The sequence below is a fragment of the Ascaphus truei genome, chromosome 3, assembly GCF_040206685.1.
Source record: "Ascaphus truei isolate aAscTru1 chromosome 3, aAscTru1.hap1, whole genome shotgun sequence".
NCBI lineage: Eukaryota > Metazoa > Chordata > Amphibia > Anura > Ascaphidae > Ascaphus > Ascaphus truei.
In genome coordinates, this window is record NC_134485.1 from 153,273,630 (window position 1) to 153,291,582 (window position 17,953).

General features: G+C 44.5%; 1 protein-coding gene across 5 annotated transcripts in view; it reads left to right on the forward strand.

The window, feature by feature from the left end:
* SRPX (sushi repeat containing protein X-linked) overlaps positions 1-17,953 on the forward strand; it is a 263,953-nt gene that overhangs the window by 25,028 nt on the left and 220,972 nt on the right. For all 5 annotated transcript variants that reach the window (XM_075589678.1, XM_075589677.1, XM_075589675.1 and 2 more), the window contains 2 exons: positions 592-783; positions 2,289-2,465. In XM_075589678.1, coding sequence (XP_075445793.1) covers positions 592-783; positions 2,289-2,465 — 369 coding nt within the window. The remainder of the gene's footprint in view (positions 1-591; positions 784-2,288; positions 2,466-17,953) is intronic.

Sequence of the window (17,953 nt, forward strand, 5' to 3'; positions counted from 1 at the left end):
GATAGGGTGGGGGGGGAGGATAACTTGTTACATATGCTTTTACTAGATTATTTGTAGTTTGTGATACCTTTTAGGACCACAATAACAAGATCATGGTACAGTGGTAATTGTTCTAAAGATATTTGAAAACAAAACACATTCTTTCTCTTGGTGTCTTGAACAAGTTCATCAAATTTAGAGTAAGTCCATTCACTGAATTCTTATAATTTAAAATACAGCAAATGAAAATATCACTTGTGAGCACATTCACATGTCTAAAATAGGTCTGTAACCCTTTTTTTCACCATTGTCTCATAGAATACAATGCTTCCACTGCAGCTAGGGATTATGGAAAATGATTTGAAAATGAGCACACAAAATGTAAAAGGAAGATAGTTATTTGTTAGATGTGTTGATATTTCCTCTTGTGTTCTTTCAACATTGATTATCTTAATATTAACTCTCTGATGGATGGTATTGTATTTAAAGAAGTTACTGATTTAATTGCTTTCATAAGATTTAGTATGTAGAATACATTTACCTGTATTTTTATTTAAGATTACATAATGCTTTTAAATCGATTATTTTTGTATTACTATTATTGTCTGTTAGACAACTCATGGTGCTCTCCAATCAAAGTTAAAAATGGCCATGCAACTTGCAGCAGTCCTTATGGATCCTACTACAAAACTATAAGAGGAACAAGGTGCAACATTCATTGTCAGAAAGGCTTTGAACTCCATGGAGCCTCGCAAGTTATTTGCCAGTCAGACAAACGCTGGTCTGACAAATATGCATGCAAGCGTGAGTAACATTGTTTGAATTGTTTCTGATGCAGGATGGTAGTATAACTACTAAATTGTGACACTTTATTAATAATAGTACACACAGAAGGTGTTATTTACTAAGTAGTACTGAACCTTAATTAACTTGAATGAGCTGTAAAGTGTCTTATGGTAAATGAAGGCTTCACAGCTTAGCACCACTTAGTATACATTGCTCACAATGCTTTAGACCAGGGGTCATTTTGACTGAGCCACTGATTGAGCCATCTGTGCTGAAACAGAGATAAAACCTGACCTGTTGATGGCTCTTGAGAATTGGAGCTGAGCACCCCTGCTTTAGACCAAAACGTACACAAATAAAGCTGCCCCTGCTACAAAACACAAAAAGACACCAGACAGGGATACTTCCTTCACCCCAACACAGGGTCAGAGTGATCCAATAAATGATTCTCCTCTCATACAACATACAGCACTATCTAGGAACTGCATGCTAATTTGTTGTCTACTGACAATGAATTACGGTTAGCTTAAACATTATTTGTGCAATCTATTCACAACAATGTTGTACTTCCAGTATAATGTTGAGATGCTAGTTTATGAACCTTGACATCAAAATCCTAAAAATTGAAAGCACAGTTGAGTAATGATGCCAAAATGACTTCACACATATAAAGCCAATAAAGCTTATTCTGTGATATTGTTACAGGTAACTGTTAAAGCGAAAGTATGTTTTCAATTTTCAGACCAGCTTTTATTTAATATTTGTATATTGCAGACTTTTAATACAGTAGTTTATAGAAAATGAATGAAGTTAGTGTAAAATAAAAGGGGGATGCAAACATAATAAGCGTAGTAGGACTGCCCGACAAGTTGGGTGGAGATGGACAACATGGCACCCTAAAGCCTATTATTTTTAGTTAGGTTTAGTCTAGTACTATCAGGGTGCTACAGTATCTTATCTTATCAGGAGAAATGCCCAGGTCAAATGGACTTACACCAGAACAAAATATGTATGCATATATAATATATGTATATATATATATATATTTTATATTTATACATAAATATATATAATTTGATATGTCTCCTCTCCTCTCATCCCACTGTGCCAATTAGCCTGTCTACTGCTCTCACAGTCTGTGCCCATTTTTCTCCCCTGTCTTTTTAATATCTGTAACAATTTGATTCCCCTCTCCTCAATCTCTTTTCCTCTCTCTCCCCAAATTGGTGTCCCCTTTTCACCACCATTCCAGGTGCACATTCTGTGCCCCACAACTTCTATCTCTTTTATCCTGTATTTTCGATCTGCTCTTCTTCTTTCCTGCCCTGCCATCTGTGAGTGGTGAGTGGTACCCATTGGAGAGCAAGGCATGAGGTTGCTCGACCCTCCTACTATAGATGCACTCTTTGCTCTTCTATAGCTCCTGTTGGGCAGTGACTCGAGTTATTAAGTCTGCCACCTCTGCCATGGTCACCTATATTTTGGGAGTTCAGAGCACTAAATAAATATTTTTCCTCTTACAGAAAAACGATGTCCCACTCTTTCTATGCCACTTCATGGAGGATTCAAATGCATAGATGGTGCATACTTTAACTCCAGATGTGAATATTATTGCTCGCCCGGATATCAGCTAAAAGGAGAAAGAATCGTAACATGTATGGATAACAAAGCGTGGAGTGGGAAACCAGCCTCTTGCATTGGTAAGTAAATAAAAAACAGAACAGTCACAAAAATTGTTGTTGGCTATCATAATAAAATCCTTAGGAGTAAAGTCGATATTCTTCAGATTGACAGTTCTGGATGTTTTTTGGGGAAAAGCCCCATTGACTTCATGGCTATTTTCGACCAAAAATATCCCAAACTGGAATATGTAGAATTTACCATTTAGACTGCAGAGCATGAAAGTTCAGATGTACAGTAGCAGGGGTTATTGCACTTGCTGATGCATTATGTTGGTATATTCTGTGATATCCTGTGTTATCACTGCCATTTTGCAACAGAACATCAGAGATATTCTGCATTATGAGCAGGTGCAATACAGCTGCAATTGCCGGTTGTAGATAGCTTGCCTTGAGAATTCTGCACTAAAACCCATCCACTGCTGGGAGATTTCTGCAGCCAGACTAATGGTCCATCGGATTAACACAGCATGGGTCCTTGCATTTGAATAGGACTCACACTGTGTGAATCTACTGGGCTGGGAGTTCCATTCAAACGCAGGTACCCCCGCTGTGTTAATCCAATGGGCCATTACAGCCTTCTGTAGACCATTAGGGGCTAATTCGATGTGTCAAAATTAGATGATTAAATTAAAGGTATTATCTTTAACCTATATTTTTTATTTTTTTAATAGATTTATTCTACAGATTATGCCAGAGCGCCATGCACTCTGAGTTTGGGTAGTTTCTTTTCTCAGGGATAAACTTGAGCCCATGATACACAGTGAATATAATGTAATCTTCCATTTCATTCTATCTTAAGGCAGATCATATATCTAATATTTACATTATTCAAACCGAGCTTAATCTGGAATATCTTTCTTTGTCTTGGCCTGTTCCTTTAGAACCTTATTTTAAACAATAATATGGCTTTCTGCAACATGTTTACAATTAATTTAAATAAGTATATATGTGTTTGTTTAGAATAATGTAAAGGAAAGTACATTCTAGACTTTAAAAGTATAGTTTGAATTAATAACGTATCTTGGGTTAAAATTTGAAGTCTGAGTATTGTGTAATAACTGTTGGCATTTGTGAATATTGATAAAAAAAAATGAAACTGCTGTAGCCCCCTGTAAACAGCTCAGGCTATACCTATCTTCCTTCTACTGTGATAAGTCCTGTTAAGATCAGGCGCCAGTAATCATCATGGGTTTTCCCCCTTCATAGCCCTAACCTGAATGGTAGACGCAGGCATGGACTCTGCTGCAGGCGTGAGCATCAAGGGAGGTGCTGCTGACACGAGGAGGGGAGGGGCTAGCTCTATATTTAGCAGCCCACTCCGGGGTGTGGCTGGTTGTTCTTCGTCCTTGCTGTGTGCCGTGTTCCTCTCTGATTGATGGTTCTTCAATAGAGAGAGTAGCTTAAGAAGAGTAGGAGGCAGCAGTGAGACCAAGAGTCTAGAGCTGCTGAGTAGTATGCCGTGAGCCCCGAATCCTGCGGAACGATCCGAGGAGTATCAGGAGGCTACAGGCTCCCCGGCGCAGCATGCCAGTTGAGAGCGAGAGGAGCCAAACCGATCAGCGTCTATAAGTAGAGCTGATAGAAGCATAGACTGGTGGACCAATGCCCTCACCCAACTGCCAGGGGTGATGAGGAGAGAATGCAAGACCCACCTCGAGGCTAACCTCGGGGGTGGGCCACGGGGTATTGCAGCCCTAGCTCAGACCATCCTGTCGGCCGAGTGACTTGGAGGGAAGGAGAGGAGGAGGTTGTGGGAGTTGAGCAGGTTGTACCTTGCACTGGCGATTGTATTGTGGCTGCTGGAAGCCTTATCATTGGGATATCGTTGCTCTGTTGAATAAAGAGACTGTTCTGCACCCGTAAAGACTGTGTGTGATTTGGAGAGTATAACCCTGGGACCTGAGGGGTTCTTCTATACCGGTCCTGTCCCATTACCCTGGGAGTTTAGAAGATGGAGGCGCTGCACCACTAAGATAATATGGAGGCTATCACCCCAGAAGCCCGGTCCTCGCTCCCACACAACATCGCGGGAAGCTCAGGCCCTCCTGTTCCTCACAGGTACGCACCAAACCGCATGTAACCAGCCCCCATGCACCCCTCACACTCCCGTAGAGAATGGGGGGGGGAACAGGGTTACACTGCCATAAAAGTTATAGTTTCAGTTAATTATTTTTACTCAGTGATGGATTTTTAACAGGAATTACAGTACTACTGTGTTTCAATGGAAAATATTAGAGTTAACATTGTAAAAAAATAATTGTCTAGGCCACACAAACAGAAAAGGCTTTACAACTAGATATAAATATGTAAAACCTTTTTTTTGTTTTCAATGCAAGTGCTAAAAGTTAGTTGCTAACTAATTCACTGGAAAGGTCATACTGTATATGGTTTCAATTTTATTTTACCGCTGTGAGAGCATTTTCACTGCTAGATACTTTCCCATTGGATAGAACATATTTTTAGCGTAAAAAATGTGTAATTTTGTATAACTGTACAGATGTAGCCAGACTGCCTGTCCCCGGCGCTGCGGATAAACAAGCAAAAGTCTGCTGCGCCAGGGACAGTGTGTTCTGCGATCAAGCTGCGGTGGCTCTATGCTTCCGAATGGGACTCCCAAAGCATTAATCCTTATTTGCCATGATGCGTGACAACGCTTAGCAGCGACACCGAGGACAATAAGCCTTACTATATCTGTATATTCATATGTATAAATGTTTATTCAGTTAACAAATGCACATTCTCTTGCAAATAGATCATGTTTTACAAAGCTTTACGAGAGGAACAGTAAAGAGTCCCAGTGTGCCACGAGATAAGATTCTAATGTAAAAGCAAAAGAAGGCAATTCACTATTGTGTCTCATCTTGTAACCAGTAGAAGATGAAAAATATTCTGGGGAATGCATGAGTAACACATTACACAAACATCAAGGGCCTCACGGAGTAAGGACCGAAAATACGTTTTTCGCCATTTTTTCGCCAAAAATGCCTCTCCGATTCAATAAGCGCCGATAAGCTGCCGGAAACATAAAAAATCAGCATTTTTTCTTGGCGAAAAAAATCTTTTGGCAGCCGGGTGCCGATAAGCCACTTTTCGTCACTTATCGTCACTTTTTGAAACGCGCTCAATTCTTGTAGCCCGATCAGCGTTTTGCTGCTGATCGGCGCTCTAGAATTGAGATTTTTACGGAGAAGCATTGGCAAGGGCGACACTTAGAAAAAATCAGGCCTTTTTCCTGCCTGAAATTGATGCTGGGGGTCTCCAGAGCTGATACACATTAATACCAGCACCAGAGCCCCCCGGCATGCATCCGAGGCAGGAAAAATGCATTTACAGCCCACTTCATGACCTTAGCGGCTAACCACTAATCAATGAAGGGGTTAACCAGCCGTGCCAGGTTTATTGTGGGTAGCGGGGGTGGGTGAAGGGGGTATTTGGCCCATGGTGGCTGTTTAGGGCTTGCGGGGGGGGAGGGTTGTGGGTGGACTTAACCCCTTCATAACCTAGCGGTTAATACTGCTACGGTCATGACGGGGTTAATCCCTCCCGCTACCCACCCGCAAGCCCTAAACACACACTGTTGGGGCTAATACTCTGTCTCTTACACATACTAATACTCCTTGTTTTTCCATCCCTATACACCTATAGGGTCCACACACACTTTTAGTTGTGCTACAATCTCTCACATTTCCACACCTACCCACACCATTTATAACACCAACAACCCCTATACCCCCTAACATACAGTACATATATGAAATTTATGGGATGCACAGCAATGATACTATAGGCCGGCGGTGACCCTCGTGTGTTCCCCGCAGGTGTCCCTGCGGGCCTGCCGTACCAATTCTGTGCCCCCCATAAATAAATTAAAAACACATAAATACTTAGAAATAAATACCCCCCCGCCCCTACCACATACAGTATGTTAATGGGCAAAATTGCTATTATCCACATATGGATAATAGTGCATTTGCCCATTTAAAATACATAAAGCACAATAAATACAATAAATACATATTGCACTCACCCTTGTCCGGCTGCAACGATGAAGGCCATTCCCATCCATGCTGCAAAACATAGACAAGAAAAAAAAAAGCCAATGTAATGTCCCCTAACCCCTTAATCACCTTAGCGGTTATTAACCGCTATAGTCATTAAGGGGTTAACCCACCCTCACACACCACTCGGGAGGCCTATACACCCTCCTCCACTACCCCCCCCCCTCACCCGTGAGGCCTAACCACCCTGAACCACTACACACCGGGAGGCCTACCCAACCTGGCTTGGGGACAATACCCCCTTCCCCCACCCCTGCTAGCCACAATAATCATAACTATATTTAATAAACAATACATAACCCACCCCCTGTGCCCCTCCCCATAAATACATGGTTTATTCTTTTATATACAGGGTTAATACCCCAGGCCCACGGGAGTCCCCGGTGGGCCTGTCGGGTGTCCGCAAGCCCCACAGTGGCCCAGCAAAGGGTTTCACACAGGGTCTGGAGGCATACGGGTGGTCCCCGGCAGGCACCGTGGTCCTGCAGGTGGTCTCCGCGGGTCACCATGGGCCCCAAATGGGGTCTGAGGGGGGTATAGGTGTCTTAGGGTCTGAGGGTGGTTCCCACGGGGGTCTGAGGACCCTCGAGTGGTCCCTACGGGTCTGCGGTGCCCCCGCAGATGTGGGGCCACTGGTTCTTCCCCGCAGGTGTCCCCGGTGGACCCGGCAGCCTTTTACCCATGAGCGTCCGAGGAGACCTCAGGTGGTCTCCAGAGGTCCCCGCAGACCTAAGGAACCAACCCTATATTTAAAATAAATAAACCTCGTCCTATACATTTAAAGAAATAAATACCCCCCCCCCCCCCCCAAACACATGCAGTACAGTAATGTGCAAAATAACTATTATCCAGATATGGATAATAGATTATTTGCCCATTATTAAAAACATAAAACAACATCAATCAATTAAATAAATAGAGTTCTACTTACCCCCTGGCAATGAGATGCAGTCCGGTCATCAAACGGGCTCCGTTGACAAAACAATACATTGAAAATACTTTCAAATGCCAGTTAACCCCTTAATCACCTAAGCGGTTAATAACCGTCAAAGTAATTAAGAGGTTAACCCATCCTGCACCAATACCAACCCTTCATCCATCCATTTGTACAGTGTGTTGTGTGTGTGTACACACACACACACACACACACACACACACACACACACACACACACACACACACACACACACACACACACACACACACACACACACACACACACACACACACACACACACACCAAGGACTAATTGTAGTATAATGTAATACAATAAATACATTTATGTCAAAAAACGAATGTTGTTCTGACTAGGAATTTATTACATGTATTTTATTTATATATTTTATTTTAAAGCGGGGTTGGGGGCGGGACTAGGTGGCGAGTAGATTTTTTGGTTGGGCGAGTAGATTTTTGGGTGAATTGTCGAACACTGCATATATACCACACTTATTAAGGTTATGGTGGGTGAAAAAAGTGACAAAATATTACTGTATGTTCATTTGCATGTCTTAGACAGGTCTGCAACCCTGTCTTTCACCATTATCGCCCAGCACACCGCACTTCCACTGCAGCAAGGGATTCTGGGAAATGACATGCAAATGAGCACACAGTGCCACCTTTTGTCTCAAGCTCATATTACACGAGCAACTCTTAAGCCAATGCATGCTGCTTTAAACATAGCTTTTAAGCAGAGGTTGGGGTGAGATGCAAAGCCAGTAAACCCACTCACAGACATGTTTCAACCTTGATGGGTATCATCAGTGTGAGGTTGGTTGCTGGCTAGGCTGGTTTGAGACTAAGAGTAGGTATTCACCACACTTATTAAGGTTATGGTGGGTAAAAAAAAGTGACAAAAACCCTCCACAGTAAAGCATATAGCAAATTGAAATATATAACTTTTTTTAATGTTTATTGGGCGGTATTCGGCGCATCACTGGGGTGTGTGAGTCAGTGTGTGTGTGTGTCAGAGTGTGTGCGTGTGTCAGTGTGCATGTATGTGTGTCAGTCAGTGTGCGTGTGTGTGTGTCAGTCAGTGTGCATGTGTATGTGTGTCAGTCAGTGTGTGTGTGTGTCAGTCAGTGTGTGTGTATGTGTGCCAGTCAGTGCGTGCGTGCATGTGCCAGTCAGTGTGTATGTGTGTCAGTCAGTGTGTATGTGTGTCAGTGTGCGTGTATGTGTGTCAGTCAGTGTGTATGTGTGTGTGTGTGTGTATATATGTGTGTCAGTCAGTGTTTATATGTGTGTCAGTCAGTGTGTGTATGTGTGTCAGACAGTGTGTGTGTGTATGTGTGTCAGTCAGTGTGTGTGTGTAAGTGTGTCAGTCAGTGTGTGTGTATGTGTGTCAGTCAGTGTCTGTGTATGTATGTGTCAGTCAATGTGTGTATGTGTGTGTCTGTCAGTGTATGTGTGTCTCTCTTTCTGTGTCCTGCCCCCTCTCTCCTGACTCCCCCCACCCCCAGCGGAGCTGCGGGGGCTCTGTCTGAGTCTCCTGACTCTCCCCCACCCCCCTCCCCCCACGGGAGACGCGGCCGCACCGGGCCCGGAGACACACACATTCATACGTTACACACATACACACAGCCGGAGAGACAAACGCTGAGGTTGCGTGCACGCAAGTCCCTGGACTCGGCGGCTGCTGCTGGGCTGTACAGGTTGTCCTCGGGTGTGAGGAAGGTGTCGGCCGTGTCCAATGGGGACGGGATGCGGGGCCTGGCCTTGTTCATATTGGATATCAGAAACTGTGAGTACCCGGGCAATTAATGCGTGCCAGGGGGTAATTAATGCGGGCCAGGGGGAAATTGTTGTGTAAAAGAAACCTGATATCAATGGCATAGGGGAATAGATGGGTGCATGCAAGGCAGTGTAATGGGCAGGGGGCAATTCCTGTGTGTGAAGGGGCAGATACAGAATACGAAAGGGGGGAGAGAATGCAAATGCGGCATATTACTGAGAATCATTAATCAAGGGGGCAATTATTGTGTGTGAGGTGCATGTTGAGGGGTCAGAAACTATAAAGGGGCAAATTGAGGATGCTGGTAGGGAAGTAATGCGGGCGAAGGGGCAATTTGTGTGACAGGGGCAATGGTTGTAATTAGCTGACACGTGTATAGTGGTTATTGATGTATAAGGGGCATTTATTTTGTACAAGCCGGGCATATGTGAGGGGCAGATACTGTGCTTAAGAGGGCCCCCCCGGCAGTGTTGGGTGGGAAGCGGCACGATCAAAACCCCCGCTTCCCGCGTTACCGGAGCAGGAGTCGTGAGAGGTGATGGGGCACGTCGCTGGCATATGCTGACAGCGCAGCGGGCGTGTGGGGGGAATTGGCGGCCGTTAGGAGCGGCGCTGGCGGCGATATCGTCCCGGTTATCCTCCATGATCCCGGGGCTCCTCTCCTCCGGCCCTGGCGGTACTCAGTCAGCGGGACACAGGGAAGGGGAAGCGGAGGTAGAGAAGTGGGAGGAGAGAGGCTGAGCAGCGGCTTCTCTCACAGCCGGAGGACTTGCGGGGCTTCCGCCATCTTACTCCACCCACACCCGCAGCACCGGAAGCTCTGCGCCAGCCATCTTGGTATACCCATGGCAGCAGACGTGTGAGGGTAACGGCGGCCGTTAGGAGCGGCGCCGGCGGCTGTCGTCGCCGCATGTCACAGTGGGTGTGTGGGGGGAGCGGCGGCCGTTAGGAGTGGTGCCGGCGGCTATCGCCGCCGCCGCATGTCACAGCAGGCTTGGGTGGGGGAGGGGGAGCCGTGACTTCACTTCCGTTTCACGTTTCGTCTCCATCTCTCCAGTTTTGCCCCATCAGAATAGGTGCCACTAAAGAAGTTTGACTTCAAAAATGTCAAGGGCTTGTTATTAGACAAGCTGATAAAGGTGGTGGCATTGTCCTACAAGACAAGACCACCTACATCACAGAGGCTACTCGCCTTCTTTCAGATCAGAATTCATATAAAACTCTCTTGCTTGATCCTACCAAAGAATACAAGGCCAATTTGCATGATATTTTAAGTCTTGCACGCAACGATGGTTTAATTATTGATGATGAGTTTAAGTTTTTATTTATCACTCACCCCTGGATTCCCATTTTTTATCATTTACCGAAAGTATATAAGGATCTGGTGAATACCCCTGGCAGGCCCATAGACTCGGGGATGGAGTCGATGACATCTAACTTGTCCCAATATGTGGATTCATTTCTCCAGACCCATGTTAAACAACTGAGGTCACATATTAGGGACTCCTTGCATGTCATCGACTCCATCTCCGAGATAACATGGCAACCATCTTTTGTGTGGGCAACATGTGATGTGCAATCTTTGTACACATGTATTGCCCACAATTTGGGCCTGTCAGCGGTCAAATATTATTTGGACCACGATGACAAATTGTTGGACACTCAGGGTGCATTTATTTTATCACTCATTCAATTTATCCTCACTCACAAATATTTTCTGTTCCTATTGCAGTATTACTTACAAATCTGTGGAACGGCCATGGGTACCAGGTTTGCCCCCAGTTATGAAAATCTATTCATGGGTTTTTGGGAGGACAGCAATGTCTGGACCAATAACCCATGGGGGCGGGCCTGGTATACTATGGTCGTTTCATAGATGACATTATTATTATTTGGGACACACAGGTGGGTGATATTTTGGATTTATTTGCACATTTTAACAGTAATGCACTTGGTCTGGTCTTTACATCGGTTATTGACCCTGTGGAAATAGTTTTTTTGGATCTCAGATTGAGGATTGATTCGGATCTTGTTGAAGAGCCCTTGTTAAGGAGTCTTTTCTGAAGGCAGCAGGATCAGACCAGAATGGTCTTCTTTTGGAATCCAAAAATAGACAATTGATTAAAAGAACTGTCAAAAGTAAAATTGATGGACGTACTGTCTTCTCCACCAAATTTAGTGGGTGATCACGCCCTATGGAGGCCATTATCAGACGACACTGGCCTATTCTTTTAGGGGATCCAGTATTATCTGAGGGTTTGGAACCTAAGCCGACGATTATTTACAGGAGGGCAGATAGGGTTAAACGCATATTGCCCCCCACTAAAATTCGAAGTCAATATCTTTTCTTAGACCCTCAGGGAACTATAAGTGGGGGAGAGGAAGATGCATTACATGCACCTTCACTGATTGTAGAAAAGATTTTTATCCAATTCCAGGTAGTCTCCCATTTTTAGTGAAAGGATTTGTGAACTGTCTTACTACACATGTAGTGTACCTCCTGGCTTGTGGTTGTGGCCTACATTATGTAGGTATGACCACAAGCCAATTAAGCACTCGATTTTTGAGCACAGAAGAAATATACTGAATGGGGTTACAAATTACTATGTGTCCAAACACTTCCTTCATGTTCATAATAAATCCCCTGATAGTTTGCGAATTATGGGGTTGAGGTTATTCCTCCTTCAGTAGTAGCTGGAGATCGGTTTAGACTCCTTTCTAGAAGGGAGAGCTTCTGGATTTTCAAGTTAAATTCTTTGGTTCCTTATGGGATAAATGAGAACCTAGACATTAGCACTATTGTGTAGTGTATTAGGCTCTCAGTTTCAGTATATCATCCTTTTTAATTAATTTATCATTTTAATTCAGTATTTTAATATTCATGTAGTTATTGTATGTTTTTTATTTATTATTGATTTTATTTTACACATATGGTACTGTAGTTTTGTGATGCTCTAAAGTATATTCATTGTATTAATGTTTTACCTTCCCTTCATTTGTCTTTTGTAATCATGTGTTTATTTTTATTATGATCAGCTGTGTCTTTAAGACCTGTGACCAATGAAATTTGATTACGTATGTGAGTATATATTTTCTAGTAGCACCTTACACGTCATAATTCCCTGACGAAGTCGGCTTAGACCGACGTAATGCGTAGGACTGACGTCACCACTTTCGCACGCGCAGAAGCCCATACCAAGCGCGGGAATACAATCGGCGGCCATTAGAAGTGAGAGCTGGAATCTGGACAATATACAGATAGCGAACGGAGCCCTGTACATCTGGTTCCTGGTGATCGTGTCTGGCAGTCCTGAAGGAGTCCACGGAGACGTGTTCCAGTATCCAGAACCGGATGGTGGTGATATATTCACAAACTGCCTTTTAACTATTTGCATCTTGTGAGTGCGATTCCTACCCCCCCCCACCCCCCACCCCCTCCACCTTTTTTAATAAATTTTATGCAGTATTATGCTATGGGGCGTGCGCTCTCTCTCTTTTTCTGTTTTTAGATATCTGTGGAGTTGGTTTACCCCGTGTGAGAGCAGCCCAAAGACCCCTTTATCAACATCTGAATACCCATCATTATGGACTAATTATTGAAGGACTGGTTGGACTTTTTTTCTTGATTTTTTCTGTTTTTTCTTTTTTCAGCACGTTTATGCACTGTTAATACATTTATTATTGGTTGTGGTTAAATAGAATTTATAAGGTTACACTATTTAAAGATATATACACAATTTATAATTTATACACTTTACACAATAATTTATTGATTAATTATAGTCCTATTAATTCATCTATTACACAGTACTATTTTTTGGCGCTACACTTTTTTGTTTTATATATATATATATATATATATATATATATATATATATATATATATATGTTCCTTACCGAGTAGATCCAGGATCCCAAGATCACGAGGCAAGAAGGAGACAGCACACTCAAAGGTACAAAAAACAGCGTGTATTCAGTAGAAAAACCGGCACATAAACCCGACGTTTCGGTCCTTGACACAGGACCTTTCTCAAGGGAGTGCAAATACATAGTGATACCTGACAGACATATTTTTATTTTTATATTTATATATATATATCTATATATATATATATATATATATATATATAGATATATATATATATAACACATTGTACAGATGAAGGGTTGGTATTTGTGCAGGATGGGTTATCCCCTTAATTACTTTGGCAGTTATTAACCGCGAAGGTGATTAAGGGGTTAACTGGCATTTGAAAGTATTTTCAATGTATTCTTTTGCCAACGGAGCCCGTTTTATGACCGGACTGCATCTCATTGCCAGGGGGTAAGTAGAACTCTATTTATTTAATTGATTGATGCTGATTTATGTGTTTAATAATGGGCAAATAATCTATTATCCATATCTGGATAATAGTTATTTTGCACATTACTGTACTGTATGTGTTTGGGGGGGAGGTATTTATTTCTTTAAATGTATAGGATGAGGTTTATTTATTTTAAATACAGGGTTGGTTCCTTAGGTCTGCGAGGACCTCTGGAGACTACCTGATGTATCCTCGAACGCTCATGGGTACAAGGCTGCCGGGTCCACGGGGAACACCTGCGGGGAAGAACCGGTGGCCCCACATCTGTGGGGGCACAGCGGACCCATAGTGACCACCCGAGGGCCCCCAGGCCCCCGTGGGAACCACCCGAGGACTCTCAGACACTTCTGGGGCTGACCCGGGGCCCCCCAGACACCCGTGGGCCTACCCGTGGAGACCCCATTTGGGAATCACGGTGACCCATGGAGACTACCTGGAGGACCACGGTGCCTGCCGGGGACCACCCGTAGGCTTCCAAGCCCTGTGTGAAACCCTTTGCTGGGCCACTGTGGGGCTTGCGGACACCCGGCAGGCCCACCGGGGACTCCCGTGGGCCTGGGATATTAACCCTGTATGTAAAAGAATAAACCATGTATTTATGGGGGGGGGGGGGGGGCAGGGGTTGGCATATGTATTGTTTATTAAATATAGTTATGATTATTGTGGCTAGCGGGGGTGGGGGAAGGGGGTATTGTCCCCAAGCAGGTTGGGTAGGCCTCCCGGTGGGTAGTGGTTCAGGGTGGTTAGGCCTCACGGGTGAGGGGGGGGTAGTGGGGGAGGGTGTATAGGCCTCCCGAGTGGTGGGTAAGGGTGGGTTAACCCCTTAATGACTATAGCGGTTAATGACCGCTAAGGTGATTAAGGGGTTAGGGGACATTACAATGGCTCTTTTTATTCTTGTGTATGTTTTGCAGCATCAGAGGGGGGCATGGACGGGAATGAAGATGAGGATGGCCTTCATCGTGGCAGCCAAACATGGGTGAGTGCAATATGTATTTATTGTATTTATTGTGCTTTATGTATTTGAAATGGGCAAATGCACTATTATCCATATGTGGATAATAGTAATTTTGCACATTACTATACTATATGTGTTGGGGGGGTGTATTTATTTATAAGTATTTTTGTTTTTTAATTATTTTGGTTGGGCACAGAATTGGTACTGCAGGCCTGCGGGGACACCTTCGGGGAACACTCGAGGGCCATCGCCGGCCTATAGTATCATTGCTGTGCATCACAAAAATGGAATATATGTACTGTATGTTAGGGGGTATAGGGGTTGTTGGGGGCACAGGGGGTGTATAATTTTTATTGGGAGCAATTGTCCCCAATAAACATGCTATTATGTCTTAACCCCTTCATTGCCTTAGCGGATAGCCGCTCTGGTAATGAAGCAGCATTAATGTATTTTAATAATATTGTGCGGGAGCAGGGGGTCTCCTGAGCGGAACCGCATTATTTCTGGCTCAGGGACCCCCTGCTTCCCGAGTTACAGGCCCTGTTTTGGGGCATCGGTGCCAGTGTCGCCGCCATCTTTATAGTGGGCACGTCGCGTATGGGATGCTATAAACATGGCGGTGACACTGGCACCCGATGCCCCATACCGGGGCCAGTAACTCGGAAAGAAGGAGGACCCTGAGCCAGAAATCAATGCGGTTCAGCTCAGGGGACCTCCTGCTCCCGTTCACTATTATTAAAAATACATTAATGCTGCTTCATTACCATATAGCAGATAGCTGCTACGGTAAGGAATTATTCTTTATTGATATGTGTGTTTTACTCATAGTGTAGATGTGCAGGGGGTCTCTGGAGCTGAACCGCTTTGGTTTTAGGTCCGGGGACACCCTGCTTCCCGAGATACAGGCCCCTTTATGGGGTGCCGGTATCCCTCTGCTTTGTTTACATTCCGCGGTCACGTGATCGGGACATTTAAATGCAGAGGGATAACGGCACCTCATAACGGTGTCTTGGGACGGTGTCTGTATCTTGGGAATCAGGGGTCCCCGGACCTGAAACCAATGCGGTTCAACTCCGGAGACCCCCTCCACATCTACACTATGAATAAAAATTGATTGCAAATATTTTTTATTTTGCCGATGTTTGCGCCGAGAGAGTGGCGGATCTCTCTCTGCTGCAGGCTGATCTCGGCAGGGGGCAGCGTATCGCCAGGTTATCGGCAGGCAGACTGTCTCGCCACCGGCTACTCGGCGTGTTGCTCTCGCAGGGATTCGGCCCTTCCTGCATACACGCCAAAAACATGCCGATTTTGAACCGCTGCCGAGAGTGCTTTTCCGGTGCTTACTGCATGAGGCCCCAAGTTTGCTATTCTTCCAGGATGAACAACTCATTATACCACAAAAAAGGGATGTGTGGTTTAAAGCTGCATCTCTATGGAAAATGTACATTTTACATTCTGTGTCTTATATACTATACATTATCTATAGAAAATAAAATAAGCACATCAGTCCGGTGCTCCAAAAAAACAAAAAGGTGTATCACTGGAGACGCTGTGAAGTAGATAAGTATAGAAATCCAATAAGATCTTCACCTGTGTCTAAAGATAAAGAGTGCAAGCCACTAAAGATTGATACAAATGAGAGTATACATATGTAACATAATGGGGTCTATAGAAAAAACAAATAGGTAGCGCTATATCCCACAGTGAGCTGGCAGCCGGTGATATAACCCTAACCCCTAGTCAGGCTATAGAAGTGGAAAAGAAGTTATATCAGTGGCGCTCAACACTGTAATGATCAAAGCAATTCTAATAGATATTATAAAATATATATTATAAAATATACAACCAGAGCCACGGAAATCGCCCGTCCGATTGGATGCTCCACGTGGTATTTTTTGAAATGCATAGGGTGGTTCTGTGAGGTCCCCACTACTCGGGTGTGAGTGTTGTACCCTTCCGAAGCTGTGAGCTGTGAGCTGTGAGCTGTGGGAAAGCACATGCTGGCGTAGGAATATCCAACATTTCAGCATTGCTGTGTTTGGTGCACGTGGTGCGGGCAGACCAGGAAGTATCTCTGTGTGTGGTCCTGGAGCTTCTGCAGTGCTGGGAGAGGACTGAGGCAGACGCAGCTAGCTGGAAAAACCTGTCCCTGCCCATAATAGACTCCTCGTCTGAGCCCAGGTGTTAACAACAGCAGCAGCAGCAGCAGCTATCCATAAGAGGGGATACTCTTTGAATTATCCATTGCCTGATTACATCCTGTTTTCGGTAAGCAGGTACCCCCACCCGAGTTGGAGAATCTTGCCTGAACCTAATATATGTTTTTATGTACTATTTTATGTGTAATAAGTTATTTTATGATATTAATGATATGCCATATTAAATGCCATTGTGAGTAGTTACCTGTTGTTCTCAGCGTTTGTTAAGTGTTGTTTGTTTATGTATGTGTATGTTTTACAGTATTATGCTATGATTTGATTTCTTTGTATAATGGGGTCTATGCAGTAAGTGACGAAAAAGCACTTTCGGCAGGGGTTTGAATTCACCATTTTTTTGGTGAGTTGCTCTCACGGTATGCAGGAAGGCCCGAATACCTGTTAGAGCAACATTTTTCTAAATGGCGACACAGTCTGCCTGCCGAAAAGGGCTCCCTGTCGAGATCTGCCTGAGGAGAGAGATCCGCCACAAATATTGCCAGAAATAAATAAATTGTAAGGCTGCGGTCCCAGTAATGTCTGTGACACGCGCGCCGGCGGGGGGGGGAAGCGGCGCGTGCACAGCGCAAATTGCGATTTGCGGTCTGACAGGGAGAGAGGGAGCTTGCGATGGGAGGGGGCGTTGTCGGGTATTTGCGGGGGCGTGGCCATTACGTCACGCGGCTTGTTCGCCCTCATTGGGTGAACCGCCGGTGGGGGCGTGGCCACGCCTTCGTCGCAGGGATTGAACTCCATTTCATTGAGTTGAAAAAAAAACCTGCAGCACGGCGCGGCTGCACCTTCTGCGTGAAGGTGAGTACTAGGCCCTCCCCCATTGAGGGGCGCTGCTTACACGCACAGCGCACGCCGAGCCGTGACTGGGACCGCAGTCTTATTCATAGTGTAGATGTGCAGGGGGTCCCGGAGCTGAACCGCATTGGTTTCAGGTCCGGGAACCCACTGCTTCCCGAGATACAGGCCCCGTTATGGGGTGCCGGTATCCCTCTGCTTTTAAATGTCGGAATTTTTCTAAGTCCCATATCGGCACTCCTCTCCGCTTATCCCCAGCTTCTTGCCAACTTTTTGTGGCGAAGCGATTTGAAGAAGAAATGTAAATTCTAAAATGGTGAAAAGCTGCTAGAAGGCAGGGCTGCTAGAATTCAGTGAGTTTTAAAAAGTGCTGAAAAGTGGCTTTTCGC